The 19,090-nt window shown below is 25.7% G+C and overlaps 3 protein-coding genes across 5 annotated transcripts; 1 reads left to right on the top strand and 2 right to left on the bottom strand.

Annotated features, from left to right (window-relative positions):
- The first annotated feature begins 1,476 nt into the window (after positions 1–1,476).
- Positions 1,477–14,474, top strand: LOC112683009 (Bardet-Biedl syndrome 2 protein homolog). Of its 3 annotated transcripts, none has more exons than XM_025553836.1 (13): positions 1,673–1,789; positions 2,771–2,956; positions 10,508–10,696; positions 11,154–11,336; positions 11,567–11,789; positions 11,896–12,038; positions 12,136–12,183; positions 12,260–12,445; positions 12,853–13,011; positions 13,070–13,291; positions 13,367–13,533; positions 13,600–13,748; positions 14,127–14,474. In XM_025553836.1, exons 1-13 carry the CDS (start codon positions 1,673–1,675, stop codon positions 14,225–14,227), a joined length of 2,073 nt encoding a protein of 690 aa, XP_025409621.1. In that variant the 3' UTR covers positions 14,228–14,474. The 3 variants fall into 3 exon arrangements, with proteins under 3 accessions (XP_025409623.1, XP_025409621.1, XP_025409622.1); XM_025553837.1 differs by having other exon boundaries at positions 1,703–1,789; positions 2,895–2,956; XM_025553838.1 differs by lacking the exons at positions 13,600–13,748; positions 14,127–14,474 and having other exon boundaries at positions 1,477–1,789; positions 13,070–13,307; positions 13,367–13,493.
- Positions 3,862–7,599, bottom strand: LOC112683010 (uridine 5'-monophosphate synthase). Its single transcript, XM_025553839.1, has 7 exons — positions 7,459–7,599; positions 7,123–7,395; positions 6,897–7,019; positions 5,113–5,218; positions 4,714–4,999; positions 4,406–4,623; positions 3,862–4,343 (listed from the first exon to the last, which is right to left on the bottom strand). Exons 1-7 carry the CDS (start codon positions 7,597–7,599, stop codon positions 4,048–4,050), a joined length of 1,443 nt encoding a protein of 480 aa, XP_025409624.1. The 3' UTR covers positions 3,862–4,047.
- A 27-nt stretch (positions 14,475–14,501) lies between the features above and the next one.
- Positions 14,502–15,297, bottom strand: LOC112683011. The gene is made up of 2 exons (XM_025553840.1): positions 15,179–15,297; positions 14,502–14,780 (listed from the first exon to the last, which is right to left on the bottom strand). Exons 1-2 carry the CDS (start codon positions 15,213–15,215, stop codon positions 14,533–14,535), a joined length of 285 nt encoding a protein of 94 aa, XP_025409625.1. The 5' UTR covers positions 15,216–15,297; the 3' UTR covers positions 14,502–14,532.
- Positions 15,298–19,090: the final 3,793 nt, after the last annotated feature.

Here is a 19,090-nt window from a genome sequence, read left to right as displayed (position 1 = left end):
AGAGAAATTATTAGGGGAGGGTCATTTTATATTGTGAACATAATTTATTTATTATTATTATTATTATTATTATTTATTAATATATGAAATTAAATAATTCTATAATATTATAAGTATTACCATTTACCATAAATATTTCTTAACATTGTAAAGGAATAAACTTTCAACTAAAAGTTTTAAAAAAAATAGGTAGGTACATTGAAAAGAAAACTTTTTATTTAAGAACAATAAAAAAAATATTAAGTATGAAATTAAATTAAAAATTTTAGAGCAAAATCTAATTTTCTTTTGGGTTTTGAAAACATGTCAATACATAGTAGATCCGGTAGATCAACCCGATCCGGCCCAAAACTTAAACTTATAAATTGCCATCGTCCAGGCTCGGTCCATATTTTATTTTTTTTAAGTCTAGTCCGACCAGGCCCGTTTGTAAATAAAAATATGCATCAACTGTAATTTCCTTCTAGTATTGACTTAGCAGACAAAAACATTTTATTAAGACAATAAATGTATTACAAAAAAAAAAATATGCTAAATTTTATTAATTATATTTTATTAATTATTTAAATATAAAATTATTTATAGATATAGAATATATAATGCTACAAATTAAATTAATAAGTTTTGGTTTGACCGACCCGGCCCAATGAATAATATTACGATCCCACCTATAACCAACCTGTAATATTAAAATTATGGCCCGGTTCGGACCAAGCCCGGTGTGGGTCGGGCCGGGTCGGGCTAGCCCAGCCCGTGCTGATCTCTAATACATAGTTGCTATAGAAAAAATATAATTTTTATCATTGCTTGACGTATAATATTATAATTTTTTTTTCGTTTTGTTTCGTGACATTTAGCAGGGGGGGAAATCGCTCCCATGGAGTCCCCTTGTATTCGAGTGTGAGAGTCAGAGGTGGACTAGGAATTTTTAAGCCCAGGGAAAATGTTAAAACTACGCCCTATCATAGAACAAGAATCAAATACACTTTTTACAATTTTTTTCTAATAATTAGTATACAATCATATTTATTGAGTTTTAACCACATTATTAGTAATAAATTTAGAAATACCAAACTAATATTCAATAATAAATTATAAACTACAAAAATTATATCCTCTAAAATTTCATGTCTGAGGATGAATCCCCATCTTCATTCCCCTAGTTCCGATCCAGTATACAGCAGGAAGTGGCGTAACTGAGGGAAGGGTGATGTATGAAACGACGACCATCTTTATATTTTTAATTGATGATGTTTTAAACGCGGTTAAAGATTATAGGTAATAAAATAATATAATATTTATACTGATATTTTTAAATTGACCCTCTCCTCCTTAGTTGAGTTTTAACTACGTTACTGACAGCTGGTGAAATTTGTATTACTATACAAGCCGTTATGTGCTACTGATAACTCTAACAATATTTACTAATAAAGTTACTATGGTTACCGAAATATATTATAAGTAGGTATACTCTTGTAGACGTGCGTTGTGTATTACTATGAAAATAAAATAAAAAGGGTAATATATTGAATATCCTATTATCTATCATTTAATTTAGTGTTACACGTATACACCTAGCTATACTATATGAGAGGAGTTTAATTTAATTTATGATAATTATTAAAATTAAATTTTTAATTGTTTCGTGGTGTATGTACTCTTTCGATGAGAAATGGCTGTTCCTTTATTTTCATTACAGTTGAGACATAGTATAATACCACGTTTAGTTACAATTGGTAAATATGATGGATCGCATTATTGCGTAACAGCAGCAACGTCTGAAAATAAGGTGGGTAACAATTATAGGTACCTGTACAAGTTTTAATACGTTTTTATCAATTACTTAATTTATACCGTATTGCATATTTGTTAACTTCTTGGAATAAATAACAATATTGCAATCTCACCAATTTCATCTGTTCGATAAACAGAGAATGTTAGATCTATTTTGATTAGTACCCATTTTCTCTGTTCCCATATCGTAGATACTGATGATATAATTTATTAACTGTCGTAACTGACCGTATTAACTGGACGTCTCTAATTACTTTTTATTAGTGCCTAAACTTGATTACACTTGGAATGAGTGTAGTTGTATAATTACATAGAGGTATTTAACGTGAGAAATTATAATTTTTATTAATGGTTAAGGCCACGATACTTTGCAATGGCTTGAACTTATACATATTAATTTTACGACTTACGAGCGTTATATTTCTTAAATTTTAAACAAAATTATGTAAATTCCACTAAACTTAAATTACTGTAATGGTTTAAAAGTGAAAATTCTCTATTTTTACTCAATTTCTGTTTTACTCTTCAAACAAAAGTTAGTGCCTATAATATTCTATAGAGTAGAAAATTTAAAATAATATACAATATATTTTATAAGCTACAACCTGTCTATAGTGATGTCTATTCAATTAATACTGTTGTTACTGCAGATATTATTGTTATTACACAATTTTAATCATACTTAGAATAGTAATTAACATTTGTCACGATAGATTAAGTAGGTACATTTGTAATTATGCTTATTAGAAAATTATTGAACCTAAAAATTAGCCAAGCCACTTATATATTATACATCAATTAATTTTATTAAATTGAAATGTATAATATAATTATATTTAAGTATATTAAATAATTATTGTAATAGATTATGTATTTAGAATGTCTCAAGACTAATTAGTTGTTGCATTTATTTTATTATACTTTAAAATAATGAGAATTAGGGTAATAATAATTGTTATAAATTGTGTAATTATAGATTTTAATTCATAGTCCACACAAGCCAGAGAAGGACATTTCTTATTTGAATATTAATCAAAAGATTACAGCCTTATTAGCAGGAAAAGCTATTCCAAATGATGAAAAAGACATTCTTGTTGTAGGTACTGTTGGTAGCGTGTTGGCTTATAATGTAGATCTTAACAGTGATTTATTCTATAAAGAGGTGAGTTATATTATTTTAGCAGTATTTAGATTTTAGTTATATTTAATTTTTAAGTTAAGTAATTGGTTAAATTTAATATTCAGTACTCAAGTATCAATTGTTAGTCCAGAACTAGTCATTATGGTGTCTGTGTAAGAAAATTGTATTCTGACAATGCAAAAATATACAAAATTAATTTAAATTTACTGTAATAAAATTTAATTTCTCAATTTTCTTAGTAATGGATTATTTTTTAGAATGTATTATGGTTTCCAATGTAAAGTAATATGCTTTTTTAATGCCTAACTATTAAAAATGAAAAATTAAGTCTCCATAAAATAATAGTATCCATTATAAGATTATGTAATGACCATTATCTTATATAGTTGCAAGAAAATTAAACTAAAATGTACAATAAATTAAAATTATTGACATTGTAATATTTCTGGAATATGTTAAAATTCAAACAAGTAAAATTAATTACAGTACAAAAAGGTGATAAAAATAGTTTTGATTTAAAAAAAAAACCAAAACAAAAAACTTCTTGAAAAATATAAATGTAATGAATAAAAAATTGTTTAAAATTATTTATAATCATAACTTTGTATTTAAGTTTATTGGTATTTTAACAATTTTAATTGAGATTTAGTTTTATACTGGTAATAAAATATGATGACCACTATACATACACTAAAATGTTGCCAGCTTGTATACTGAAATATTAAATTACTTTAACCCTATACGAAATTCAACTGACAAAATAAATATTAGTAGACACTTTTAATATTTATTGCTTTATATATGTTACATAAAAATTTTAATAGTTGTAGTTAACTCATGCTAAAGTTTAATATAAAAAAATATTTAACTGAAAATAAAATATATTATTATTACTTTAAATAACATTAGTAACAATAATATTTTAGAACAATGAAAAGCACAAAACCTATCGTATAACTATTGGGTAACAAAATTTGTTGAATACATTTACAAAAAAATACATTAAAAGTGTTCTAAAATAAAATGGAATGTGTGATATTACACAAAATTCAAAGTATTTATCAATTTATAACTTAAAGTATAAGTTACACAGATATTTGATATTTTTCATTTTATGAATTTGAAACACGTTCTATATATGTATTCCATAACCATTCTTTGTATAATTTAGCAGCCTCAGCAGGATTGTCATCTTGAACAATGCCTCTACCAACGACAGCAATATCAGCACCTTTGGTTAAAATAACATCGCTAGGATTTTGATATTTTTGACCAAGTGAATCTTCAGAATTTTTCATATTCACACCAGGTGTAAGTTGAATTAAGCTTGGTGATGGAATTACATCATCTGATTGGCATACCAAACCAACAACAATATCTTTATATTCTTCAGATATCTTAACAGTTTCTATAATTGTTATTTAAAATTAATATTAATATATGGATAAATATTAAGTTAGTCAAACTTACCTTTAATATATTGTTGTGATATTAAATTTCCATCACAACTTAATTCTGCAATGATAAATACACCTCGATTACCTAATAAATCTTTATCTTCATTGATTACTTCTTGTAGGCCCTTTAACATCATTCCACCAGAAATACTGTGTACCGTCACTAGATCTGCCCATTTCACTATTTTATTATATTGTAGTTTTACTGTGTTACCAATATCTGCCATTTTTCTATAATTAAAGAAGTTAATTTATAAATTTATTATTAAAATTAAACTTATAATAGTATTATTTTATGATTCTACTTTACACTTTATTTACCTATCCTCCATTATAAGGAAATTGTATTGCTTTGCCATTAGTTTTAAACTATTTAGAGTAGCTTCTGTGACACCACTAATAGCATCAATATGAGTTTTTAAAATGCAAATGTAGGGTCCTACTTTTTCAGTAATATCTAAAAGTTTGTCAGCGGTATCAACATCAACAGCAACACATAAGTTGCTTTTCTTTTCTAAAGTTAATTTAAAGATTTTCTGAGTTATTTTGGAGGTTTCCAATAATTCTGATCTTTCATTAAATCCCATTTTTGTTCTTGATGGATTTTCTATAAAAGTAATAAAAAAATAATTTAAAATAATTCATTATAACACTGTTTTTAAAATGGGATTAAAGGTCTGATTATTGAAGGTCATATATTTTACACTAAAAAATGATTACTTCTACAAATTGTCACTCGTTCAACTTGATTATTTTCAACATAATCAATAACATCTTGATATTCTTCCTTGCTTATTTTTGCTTCTTCTTTTAGTATTGTCACAATCTAAACAATGTTTTAATATCCAAAATATAATGTTTGTAGTTTCAAATAAAGAATATGAATTATAATTATTGAACGTTTGCAACATATTAATTTTAAAAAATTATTCCTCAATATTTACTACTTATTTATTACCACTTATAAATTGAGTAGACTAACATAATAATTCAAAATTTAGTGAGCAGTAATTCAAAATCAAACAACAAAAGAATGTTTTAACTTACAGTAAATAATTTCCGTATATTATGCAGAATTATAGAAGAAATTAATCAAGAATGAACAATATTTTTAAAATTGTTCAACTAATGATAATCAGTAAAATAGTATAAATTTAGTAAAAAATAAGTATAATTCACCAAAACAGATTTTCATATATATCAACTTAAAATTTAAAATATTCAAGGTTTAAATTAGAAATGTATATTCAAATACAAGCTAAATTAGATAAAATGAATAAAAAGGAACATTAACACTTGATAATATTCACAAAATAAATATGTTACAATGCAATATAAAATAATATTTATCTCATTCATTATCAATTAAAAGCTTATTATAAAAGGAAAGTTTTTACAACTAATGTCAAATCAAATTAAAATATTAACTTCTACCAATCACAAACCAGTCAAGTCATGCAAATTCATAGCAAAATTAACATTCAAGTTAGGTTAAATTAATCTTATTCTCTTACGTGTATACAAACATTTTGAAACTATATAATTACATAAAAATACTATCTCTCACTTCATTTTAAATATGTTTCTATTCAATACTTTTTTTCTTACTCTCATTTCAATTATAATTTTCTTAATCATTGTGCATCCGTGATACTCAACTGAGACAAATTTTCTAAGGAACATGCTACAAAAGCAAAAGCTCTAGAAATAACATTTTTGACCCAATATTAAATAATATATTTGTTTTAGATACACTAACAACACTAATTTGTCATTTTATTGATAAAATATAAATAACTGTAAACAAACACTAACATAGTTATGAAAAAACTATCATAGGATTACCGTGTACAATTCTGTACAATTTTTGGAGAATGAGAATAAAACATTCTATATAATTTATTATTTATCTTAAAAACAACATATCTATATTTTTAAATAATGAAATACTCTGCACATAAAGTTTTGTTATAGCTATTTATCTAAAAATATAAACTTGATAAACTTGCATAAAAAATAAAAAGAATGAGAAAATCTTTTTAATATAGAACTACACAAACTAAGAATCTGTTTTAGTCAATTAACTTAAAAGCACATATTTGATACAAGATAATATTAATGTATTAAATTACAATTTACATTCTAAAAAACTTAAGATTATAATTAGATTCTTGTTCAATATTTTATCTATTACACAAAATTACTGTTTAAATAAAAATAGAACTGCTTGCATAGTGAAATTAATAATATCATAACAATATATTTTCAATTTAATCTTAAAATAGCATTAGAATTTTTAATATTAAAAATTAAATAAGATTTCAATTCAAAATTGATTTCAATAGTATTCTTACTCATAATTGCAGGGAGAAAATTAAATATTAGTATGAATTAGGAAATCTTTACTCAGAAATCAAAAAAGTTAAGATTATAAGTTTCAATATGTTAGAAATAATTAAAATATAAAAAAGCCTAAATAAGTATACTAATAAATTAATATTTACTTCGGTAATGTTAAAAAGACTTTTGATTTTAAGTCCTCGTTTAATTAAACGCTGTACTCCTCCTTGTTGTCTATCCACTAGAACAATTACATTTTCTACATTTAAATTGCTAGTCTCTAAATCCTAAAAAAAAAAAAAAATTGAAAACTAAAGTAAGTTAAATGTCTTAAATTATGTATTAATGTGATAATTAACATTATCTATAAATTTAAAAAGTAATACTCACCACAACTGTTTCTAAGATACTGTCTCCACTTGTGATGACATCTTCAATAACAATTACATTATCACCACAACAATATTCACCATCAATTAATTTTTTAGTACCATATTTTTTTTGTTCTTTTCTGCGGATCAACATGGGTAAATTTGTATCTAAAGACACGCCAGTGGCTATAGGCAAAGCAGTATAAGGTACACCACATAATCGTACTTGATTTTTAGAAAAATCGGAGGAATCTTCAAGAATGGCTGCGGTAACTAGCGAACAAATTTCTTTCTACAATAAAAAATTAAAATTAAAATCTAAAAAAATGAAGAAAAACTCAACATTAATACTGACAAGCAAGTACGGGTACGATACGATCACTCTTAGGTCCAGGTAATATTTTGATAATTCGCCGGATTTCAATTTAAATGAGCCAAACTTTAATGCTTTTACATCATGCAAATTAACAATTAATGAACGTTGATCAATCGCCATGTTTGAAATTTAAACTTAAAACAATACAAAATTGACTGAAAGAAGAAATTTACAGACCGATAACTGAACACGTGTTGCGCAGAGAGCCCTTCGGTAATATCATACTTGAGGAAAAAGTGTTGTCACAACACGTTTAATACTTAATGTACACTCACTACGGAAATGCGGGTAAAACTGTAAAAGATAACGTCATGCCCACCTCACATCGTGGTTCACCGGTAAAATCGTTGTGCCAACTTGATCGGCTATTTTATTAGACCTTGAAGAACGGCATAGACGGACGCCTCATATACAACTGTACTCATGTACAACTGCATTCCTATTATATTTTCATGCTATTTATATGACTCTAATATTATCGAATCAACGGCAATTATTCTTACAATTATTCACAAATGGGACAAATATTATTTACTTATAATCACTTATTATGTATTGTATGTAATTATTGTATTATCAATAGTATTGTATACATCGTTTGCATAGTTGTTAACGTATTATTATTATTATTATTATTATTACTTGCTATTACTATTCATGTTGCATGTCTAGACGGCACGATTTGAAAAGTGTTCGAGTGTGATCATGGTTTAATTATACAGCTTTAGGACACTTAAGACAAAAATTCAATACTTTTTATAAATTTATCAACAATTTTTTCAATTTATATTATATTATTATATTATCAATTTATTATTATGATTTATTATAGATTATTATACATATAATATAATTTATTATAAAACAAAATTGAATAAAATATTGTTATTCGGAATAACCAACTATCAATAGCCTATAATGTTAGATATAATCACATAAGTGAAAATTTTTGAACAAATTTTTGAAACTAATATATAATCCGGTAATCATCTCATTCTCTATCCGTGACTAGTTAGCTCAAGATAAACAAAAGTTCAACTCAAAGAACTTAAGATTTTGATTACTAAAATACTTTTATCACGTTAACGACAGATTGGTTGTTTCACGACCCACATGAAATGAATTGTTGGTTATAATTAAAACTCAAATTTGTATGTAAAAATATTTTTGAATATGCACATGTTTGTATACACGAAAATTCAAAAATATAAAAAAAATTCCTTATAATTTGCTAAAAAAATCATTACAAATAGGTAAATAATATCGTATAAACTATTAAAATTGGCTAATATTTAATAATTACGGAATAAGTACTTATTAATAAATTATATAAATTCAGAATTAACAACAAAAAATATTAATATTGGAAAAAATACCAACACAAAGTTAGAATAAACAAATATAATTTCAGATTTTTAATATTGAAGCTTTTACGGTTGTCACATAGTTTATATTTATACGTAAAAAAACTTATTTTTACGTCACAAGACACTATTAGCGCATATTTAAAACAGAATATGTCTTCAGGTAACAATTCTACAATAGCTTAATTTTCGTTACTTATTTCTCCGTTTAATATTCCACAAATTGTATTAATTTGAGAATACCCTGAGTTTTTAAACAATACTTACGTTTTAATTTAGCAAATTCTAATCCTATTCTTTCTTTTTTTTTTTAATTTATCAAATTAAAATACTATTTTATTTAATATTTATAAAATATTCATTTTTGTACAAGTATATAGATAAATACAGTAAATTGTATCGTCATTTTTACTCAAATATGAAAAATATACAAAAACAAAAATGATCCATATGAATCTATATAGTGTGTGACGTAAAAATTTGTAATCAAAATTATTCTCGGTGAAGTGCAGTAATATATGAATGTTGTAGTTATCAGGTTCACCTAATTTATTCAGATTACATATTCACTTCTTCTTTATTATTTTATATAACTAATTTTGATAGTTTTTTAATATTTATATGGCGAAAGGAAATATTATAAAATATTATGTTAACATTGTATTTAATAGGTAAAATTAGCAATAAATAATAGTTGTCATCTTTTATTATGTTTGCTATTCGAACCATGTAATTTCATTAGTATAAAAAACGATACAGATCTCATGAAAAGTTAGAATTAGTTCAATACAACAAACGTGAACACTAGTTGGACATATTAACCACTACCCAGCTAATCCGTGACTTCTGATTCTCGGGTCGAGCTTATGAACTCGTTCTTCAAATTTACCAGTGTTTTTTTTTATTTTATTATTATAATAAATAACATTAATATTTCTTTTGTATTAAAATAAAACAATCAATATTTCTTAATAATAACAAGTTATTATTTTATTCAACATCATTCAACGTAATAGAACAAGACCTTTTCTGGGAACGTTTCGGTACACTATAATTTACATAAATATTCGACCTCCAGTTGTTATAATATAAATATTTTGTTAATATTATAATATTATTAAAACTGATATTTAAAATGCAAAGCATATTAAGCGTAAAGTTATTACTTCCAACTGTAATCAATTACTTTTATAAGAAACTGAAAAATAATACAAAATTCTGAACAGTTCTTAAGTCATAACAAGTAATGACTAAAGAAGGTTCAGTATCCAAAGACGAAACTATTTCGAATTTATATATAAAAGTATAACCGCTTTCGAATAAAAAAAATAATCGATAGGTGTATATGTATGGTAAAGTCAATATAATTGCAAGTGAATATATTATTGACTTTGGATATAATTGATGATGAATTTTTAATTCGAAACCGGTCGTACTTTACAAATATAATAACACTCCAGCCTAAGCATCTATTTACTTATTTATTTATTTCTACATATAAACTTATTTTTTTATTTATGAATTAATTTACGAGTGTTAACTATTTAATAATTTTTAATTTTAATTTAATTTTTTTTTTATTTAGAGTTTTATTTAATATCTTCATTAAATTTTAACGTTAACAAATTTAAATTTTTTGTAAGTTTCATGTTGTACATTATTAGATACCTGATGGCGTTGCAGCAATTTCTATTGGTAAATTAAGTTCCATGAAAGATCCAGCAATTATTATTGGTGGTAATTGTTCAATTCAAGCGTTTGATTATAAAGGTAATGAAATCCTTTGGACGGTAACAGGTGACAACGTCAGATCTATAATTGTCATGGATGTAGATTTAGATGGATCTAATGAGGTAAATTAATAACTACATATTTTAATAACGTTATTATTCATAAGCCTAAAAAAAGAATGAATGCCAGTTGTAAAGCTAAAATGAAATTATAAGTATGCAGGTGTCTAGGTATGGTTAATGTAACTAGGCTAGGGAAAAGTGATAATTTATTAATTCAAGGAGAGTACTCGGGGTTGTGAATGTCGAGAACCTATGAGGAAAGCTATAATTAATGTAAATAGTTAATTGTCTAACATCTAACAAGATTCAACGTATGATTGAGGTTGATGGTTTTTATACGTAGTTGAAAGTTCAAGGTAGCTAATGATACGAGAATTTTATAAAGTAAATAACTATACAATATTTTTAATTACATTTTAATGAAGGTAGTTTGGTTAATACATTTTCCTAATCACACAGTTATCGGTATACTTATATACAATAAATAATTGTTAAAGTTTGATTTATTAAATTTCAGATACTTGTTGGTTCTGACGATTATGAAATTAGGGAATTTAAAGATGATATAATTGTAAATGAAATATCTGAAACCTCATCAATTTGTTCGTTGATTCATTTTTCACCAGGAAGATTTGCGTACGCATTAGATAATGGCACTGTTGGTGTGTACGACAAATTTCGACGAGTATGGAGAGTAAAGGTAATAATAACATGATAATTGCGAATGTTATATGTCCTCTTTATGACCCATTGTTTTTAAAATTTTTGTTTCATAGCCGTTAACTTTGATTAATACGTATTTTAAACTAGATACATGCAAAAAATATTGACTAAAATAATTTTGTTTAAAAATTATTACATAGTCAATAATATGTACTGTTGAAATTATTCTGTTGGAATAGCATATTAATTTTACATGAATAATTTTAGTCTAAAAGTTCAGTGAATTTCCTCGAAAAATATGATTTGGATGGAGATGGTAAAGAAGAACTGATAACTGGATGGTCAAATGGAAAAGTAGATGCACGAAACTCTATTACCGGGGAAGTAATTTTTAGAGATGTATTATCAACAAGCATAGCTGGTATAGTTGTCGGAGATTATAGAAGGGCAGGAAAGTGTCAAATGATTGTAATTTCAACTACCGGTGAAGGTATCTAGTAGGATTATTTTTAATTTTCAAATAAAAATAAGATATGTAATATATTATACATAATTATTTCATATAATACAGATATTAATGATAGTTTTTTTTTTAGTCAGAGGATATGATAATACAAGTTTAAAAGTGGAATCAGGTGTTCAAACTAATGTTGTTCATGATCTTTTACAAAAAAGACAAATATTGATGGCTGAGTTAAATAACTATACGAAAGCTTCTCACGAAGGGCATGGTATTCCAGTAAGATTGAATTTTTTTTATTCAGTGCCTATTTATAACTCACTCGTTCCTGTAAAAATATAGTATTAACTTTTATATTAACTTTTTCATTGTTTAGGGAGATACACGGCTTATTACTGAAGTGTCTGTTTCAGAAGAAACCATTGTAAGAACTAAGTCTATTATATTAATAGTTTTATTTATAAAGTCGTCACAATGATTCGATAATATTTCATCTTTAGGATCCATGTGTATTATTAAAATTGTCAACTAACAATTCAATGATTTTAAAAGCAGTGACAATATTTGCTGAAGGCATTTTCGAAGATGAAACTCAGGTTATACATCCGAAAAGAGATAATGTTTCGTCTGAATTGAATATTTCTTTGATACCCCCAAAAGATATATTATTAGATATTCACATTCGAGTAAGTTTGTACAACAAATTCTTTTGATATTTTAATGGGATTATAATAATTATTTATGTTTCAAAACATTTCTTTTTTAATGATGGAATAATCTAGTACCTAAATCGGTAAAATCACATTCTCGATAGAAATGTAGATAAATAGTAAAAGCATAATTTAGAGGAAAATCATACATTATAATTATTTTTTGATTAGTACTATTTATGAATGTTTTTGAATTAACAGTTTTGCATTTATACTTAAATCTATGAATTAATTATATAAATCGATTCTATAATACCTATGCAATATTATTATTATTAAGTTATATTATTGAACTAAAGAAACAATTTAATAATTAAATCAATTAATTATTAATTTATCCTAAATTATCAATATCCAAATGGATAAAATATAATTTTGATCAGGCTTTTGTAGGATCAAGTGTGGATATTGATCAATTTCATGTATTTGAACTTACTCGACAACTCCCAAAATTTTCAATGTATTTATTGGTTAATTATCCAGAAAATGAGGATGTCTTACAAAGTTATGTCAAATTTCGCTTAGTTGAAAGAGTGCAAAGGGTAAGATATTATGATTTCATACAATCAATAATTTTTTATAATAATATTACTTTTTAAGTTGGATTTATGGTTAAGTCAAAATTTTATTGTGCCACAAACAACTCCTGTAAAAAGTGATGGTCAACACTTTTGGAAGATAGCAATCAAGTCTTTGAGAGATTCTTCACTTACCTGCATCACATTTGAAAAAGAAATGATGAGTATATTCTCTGAGAATATAAACCTTACAGCCGATATTATACAGTCGCTAGCATCATATCTAAACCTTGATCAGATTGATGTATGTTACGGGGAAGGTTATTAATGTTATTAAATTATTTAAATTTTATATTAATTACCAATTATTTCTAAATAGTCTTTAGCAGAATTTCCCAAAGTCCTCGATGATTTATGGAGAAATATGCAAACCGTGAAGACACTTCAGCAAAACTCGATTAAATTAAATACGTCAATAGCCGATAGTTCAACTTTGTTAAAAAATCTTATTGTACAAGCAGAAGACTTTCGACTTTTAAATGATGTGTAAAAAAAGACTGATTTATTTATTGTATAAAACCTTAGTTTAAGTTTTTTTTTTTTTTTATTCAGATTTAATATGGAAAAATGCTTGAATGAGATTTACCTTATTGATAAACAAATGATTCAAAATCATCAAGTCACATGTGAAAACCATGAGCAATTATTAGCAACTTTAAAGAAAATTAATACAATTATTCAAAATGCGTCTCGAATTAGAGGTAAGATCATAACTGCAAATAAGTCATACTAATATGAATCTAAACCTAAAATGATTACGATTCAAAACTTACAACTTAGAAGCATAACTTACTCAACAGTTGTAAGATTTGTGGTTTATTTAATTTTTGTAGAGAAAATTATACAATATAAATCTACTAATTTAAATTATGATTAAAGCAAAAAATGTAATGATTACTTATTATTTATATTTACTCACAGACCGTACCTTAAACCAACAAATTTTATTTATTTATGTTCTAAAATAAAATATATCAGTTAAAAATAATAAATCACAAACCAGTTTTAATTTAGTACTTTACTGTTATATGTTATCTACAACTTTCTTTTAAAATAATAATATTAACATTTTATATTAGTGAACAATAACAAAACCGAAATCATAACTACTTATCGGCAGGCCGTGGCGTCAGAAAATATGACCATTTTGAAAAAACTTATAGAATCCGGAAATAAATAAGTGAATATATAATTGAATTGTTCAAAACTAACAAAAATGTAATTTTTTGATGTAAAAAGTACTACCAAAGTATGTATTCATATGTTATATTAAGACACTTGTTATACAAATTATATTCAAAAGAACTACAAAAAAGAAATATGTATAGAACAATAATCACGTCATATGGAGATAATTATGAATAAATGTTACTTATGTATCTAAAGAATACACATATACATATCCTAAGATTAAATATTATTATTAAACAAATCTAATGTACAAAATAAAAATAGTATTAATAATGATTGAGTGTGCATTACTTATTACAATTCTGTATGGGAAGAAGGGAATCTTTTTTGTATTGCCAGGTATAAAGTGCGAAATGAGTATACCGCCATTGCCACAATCAAGACGAAGCTAGTAACAAATACAACGGACATCACAGTGTCACTGATTAAGTTTTTTTTCTTCCCGTTCTTTTGGAAAGCAGATCTACAACCATTTCCAGCCTTCTCTTTGAGACGAATTAATTCTCGCATAATTTTAATTTGTTCTATTTTCTCTTCAGCACCTGTCAACATCATAATAAAGAACTTGGTTAATTAATTTAAATTCATTTTCTTGTAATAATAATAAAAATTAAAAATACCCAATATCCACAGTATAGATATAACATTTAAAAAAAATGACAAAAATCCTTAATATTTAATTTAAAAAGTATTTATTGTTACCTGCTGTTTTACATTAGAAAATGCACTAAATTAATTTAATACGACGAATAATTGAATTCAATATCTCAGATTTAATTATTGGATTTATTTAGATTAATTACCTACATACCTCCGTAATTATCTAATAATAAGACTTTAATAACCATTTTTTTTTGTGATTTTTTTAAATTTAAATGTAAACAATAACATATGGATTAAGATTTTAATTTTATATAATGTTATAATTTTTAAGACTTACTCATTCCGTCAATGTCTAAAGATGTGGCTTTTGACATTTTATTTTATTAAAATACTAATTTATTTTAGTACAAAATGTTAAACTTTATCTGTGGGTAAGCAGGAAAATTAATAGTGTTATACATACCCTTATTGATTTTCATCTGAAATTCAGGGCTACCATAGTTACATTAAAGATGCTGGAAGAGAGTTAAAGGACACACTGCATCCCAAAACTTGTTGATGACAGTGAAACATTGCAATAATTTTTACTCTCAAAGTCTCGTTGTTTTTATATATTAGACAGGCTAATATCAAATAACATAAGTTGATCCTTATATATTTTAATCTGTTATTATTAGGACCAAAACATCTACACAATTCAATAATACATAATTGAATTAACCATAAAAAATTGTATTGTTTGGGCTTTATAATTGATTTGGAAAGTTTTTAAATAAAAAAATATTAATTATTAAACTGTGAGTGTTAAAAATACAAGTTTCAATCAACTAATTTTTAATAAAAAAACTTTAAGAGATGTGATAAATATTTTACACCCAATGACTAAGTTATAATTAAAGCTATAACTGTATAAGTTTTACAATTATACAATATAATACTGTATAAAAGCGGAATATTTAACAAGAATTGGAGTCTTAGGTACTTATAATATGTCTCACTGTCACTATGATTCATATATTGCGATATTTATATGATGTTAAGTTAAAGATGATCGAATTCTGATTTTTTTTTAATAAATCATGTGTAAAGAACTGATTTTATGTTATATTTTATTATTTTATAAAGTATTTTATGAAGTATTATTTTACCGTCTGCAATAAAAAAAAAAAAAAGTATTTGTTTGCACAGAAAATTCACTTACGTATTTTAGAACAAAAAATTAATTTTTTTTTTATCTTCATAAACTTTCAAATTATTTTTAAATTAGTGTATCTGTATTTGTACAATTTTATTTAACGACGTTAGTGTCTTTTAATTTCATAGCCCGTAGGTATCAATGTTCGGTAGTCCTCAGTACATTTGTAATAAAGTAGCATCAAAACACAAAATTCATTCATCTTTTGAATTTGATTCAATATAAAGTATAATAGTATTTTGGACTTTGTTAGAAAGAAATTACAAAGTATATCTATATTTTTGACTTAATCAATTTAAAAGTACTAGATAAAACTGTATTTTGAACTTTGTGTAAAAATACAAATTACATAAAAATAAACAAATTAAAAGAAAATTCGGTAGTGGTTTTCATTCAGATTTTAAACAAGATATGACAATTGTGGATGATAATTTTTATGGATGTTGATTATTATAATTTGTTATTTCATTCGTTTTAGTACTAGAAACAATAATTGAAAAAACATGAGTTTTTCTTTGAAACTTGACCGAAAATAAATTTAAAAAATCATATCAAATCCAACTATAAATATTTAAGAAGAAGAGTTAGCCAGTTAAGCCAGTAAGCCAGTTATCATATTAAACCTTTAAAAATGTATTTTGTAACTTTCTAAAAATAAACTTTGCTACCCCAAAAAGTGGACTTTAGTGACGCCCGTGACTATTAGCATATACCGACGACGTTGTAATATTAGGCGAAAGTGAGCAGGACATTCAAAAAGTAACAGAATTGCTGATACAAGGTGCGAAAAAACGGGTACTCAACATTAACGAGACTAAAATAAAATATATGCGAATCGGTAGGAAAAATGGTCAGGTGCAAAATACTGCTGTACTACAGGTCGGAAGATATATGTTTGAAGAGGTAAATGATTTGAAATATTTAGGCACTAACTTAAGTAGCACAAATGACAACCACGAAGAAATAAAAAAACGCATTACATCAGGGAACAAATGTTTGTACGCCCTCAGGGGTTATTGGGGTCAAAACTACCGTCAAAAAAATTAAAAGAACGACTTTACATAGTACTAGCCAGCAGGGACTCCGGAACATAATATATTTTGTGGGGGCAAACTGAAGGTAGCCTCTAATCAACTACTATTACTATACTAATTTAAATTTTTTTTTTCAATACAACAATTATAGTTTTCCTGGTAGGATAAAAAAACAATTTAAGTTATTTTAAAATACTCAACAACCTTATAAAAAGATAGTGGTAAATAAATCAGTAATTTAAAATCACTCAAAAAGCCATGCAACTAAGAACCACGTATCATAATGACATAATAATATGCAATAATGACTACTGACTAGGTATAAGCTGTACGTACTGCACACGACAGTATCAATACTATAGAAACAATACTTTTGTCGAAAATAAACAACAAACATGTTATCAACAAAATATAAATATTAATGTTGATAACACGTTTGTTTTTCTTTATTATAAATAGCTCGAACGAGTGAAGATAAATTCTGTATGGAACTGTAGTCTTATCTTCAAATCAATTTTTTACTTATAGACAGAAATACTGTGTTAAATATACCATGGGATTAACTGTTAATCCCATGGTAAATTTAATTAATTTAATCTATAATTTTAGTCATAATAGATTATTATTATTACCAAAAATATTATATATATGTATACCCAGTTCAAATTCTTCTCCAAGCTGTTCCACATGAAGTATCAACTGAGTTCGTACCTATATTTGAAGGGGCGAAACATACTCTTTGCCCCTTCACAAAAAAATCTGGAGGGGCACTTGCCCCTATTACGCCCCCCGTTCCAGCGTCCCTGTGATAATGACCAGTGATAATGTGAGATATGGTCCACGACCCAAGGAAATGAGAATAGACTAGCTATCATGGAGAGGAAATTCCTTAGGAGAATCTACGGATCAAAAAGAAACGAAGACCAGACATACGAAATTAGGTCTAACAGCGAATTGCAGGAACTATTCGGAAAACCAAACATATTATTAGAAATACGCCACAAAAGACTGAGTTGGCTTGGACATGTGTTAAGGACTAAGTCAATAGCAAATGATGTATTAAGGTAGACTCCTCAGGGAAGGAGGCCGGTTGGAAAATTAAAACAGAAATGGATGGACAAGAATAAAAAAGAATTAAGCCAACTTGAGATAGACAATATTTTTGAAACAGCTCTGAACAGAGATAGATGGAAAAAATTTGTTTAGCTAGAAAATAAGAAGAATTAATTGATGTAAAAAATAGAGTAGGATTATTAAAGAATTCGAATAATGTTTTGAAATTAGTTAAATAGGTACATTGAAAATTTGTTAGTTAAATTAACATGCTATTTTACTTCTATTATATCTGGTTTTTCTGTAAAAATAATAATCTCAGCTAAAAATTATGATTATAATTTCAATATTTTACAAAATATAACGTGTTCCAATTGTTGTAAACGTATCACGTATTACTAAGATAATAAGTAATTACGATGAGTGGTGTGCTGATTAGAAACAACCACTTAAGAACGAATGACATTTCAAAAACGTGGACATAATCGACCACCTCTGACGCACATTCAGGTATAATTTAGTATATAACTACACTCGGGAACTATCATAAGACACTCTTTGATTGGAACTCACGAATGTGAAATCAATTAATCTATTTGTCAAGAATTCTGTCAAAATCTTACTGTTTAAAATTGATAAAATATAAATATTTACCCATCTCCAGTATTCGTGTTTGAATTTTTTTTTACAAATCTAACTTAATTATTTGTGTTAAAAAGAATGCCACAGTGAAAATCAATCAGGTCCACAACACAATAGTTTTACAAAATCAGATTAGATTTAGTAACACTAATTTGTAAAAAATATTTAAAAATACGACTACATCTTATTGCTAGAGCAAAAACTTCAAATATTGTTAATAAACGACATCAATTAACTAAATTTGTTTTATTTAATAAAATGTGATAGATATTGTGATTTTATTAAAAACGAATATGTTAAAACCGTTAATGTCGTCAAAAATATA

Source organism: Sipha flava, unplaced genomic scaffold (genome assembly GCF_003268045.1).
Source record: "Sipha flava isolate LNK unplaced genomic scaffold, YSA_version1 217_pilon_pilon, whole genome shotgun sequence".
NCBI lineage: Eukaryota > Metazoa > Arthropoda > Insecta > Hemiptera > Aphididae > Sipha > Sipha flava.
The sequence above is the reverse complement of the archived record's forward strand: the minus strand, read 5'-3'. Positions and strand labels throughout refer to the sequence as shown.

Excerpts from the sequence above, each read along its gene's own strand:
- LOC112683009 (XM_025553836.1), top strand. The coding sequence starts at position 1,673 with ATGGCTGTTCCTTTATTTTCATTACAGTTGAGACATAGTATAATACCA. Across the intron at positions 12,446-12,852 it reads TATTAGATATTCACATTCGA|GCTTTTGTAGGATCAAGTGT; the intron begins GTAAGTTTGTAC and ends AATTTTGATCAG. Across the intron at positions 13,012-13,069 it reads TAGTTGAAAGAGTGCAAAGG|TTGGATTTATGGTTAAGTCA; the intron begins GTAAGATATTAT and ends TTACTTTTTAAG.
- LOC112683010 (XM_025553839.1), bottom strand. The coding sequence starts at position 7,599 with ATGGCGATTGATCAACGTTCATTAATTGTTAATTTGCATGATGTAAAA. Across the intron at positions 7,396-7,458 it reads TATCGTACCCGTACTTGCTT|AAAGAAATTTGTTCGCTAGT; the intron begins GTCAGTATTAAT and ends TTTTTATTGTAG. Across the intron at positions 5,000-5,112 it reads ACGAGTGACAATTTGTAGAA|AAAATCCATCAAGAACAAAA; the intron begins GTAATCATTTTT and ends TTACTTTTATAG.
- LOC112683011 (XM_025553840.1), bottom strand. The coding sequence starts at position 15,215 with ATGTCAAAAGCCACATCTTTAGACATTGACGGAATGA. Across the intron at positions 14,781-15,178 it reads TTTAGACATTGACGGAATGA|GTGCTGAAGAGAAAATAGAA; the intron begins GTAAGTCTTAAA and ends TGATGTTGACAG.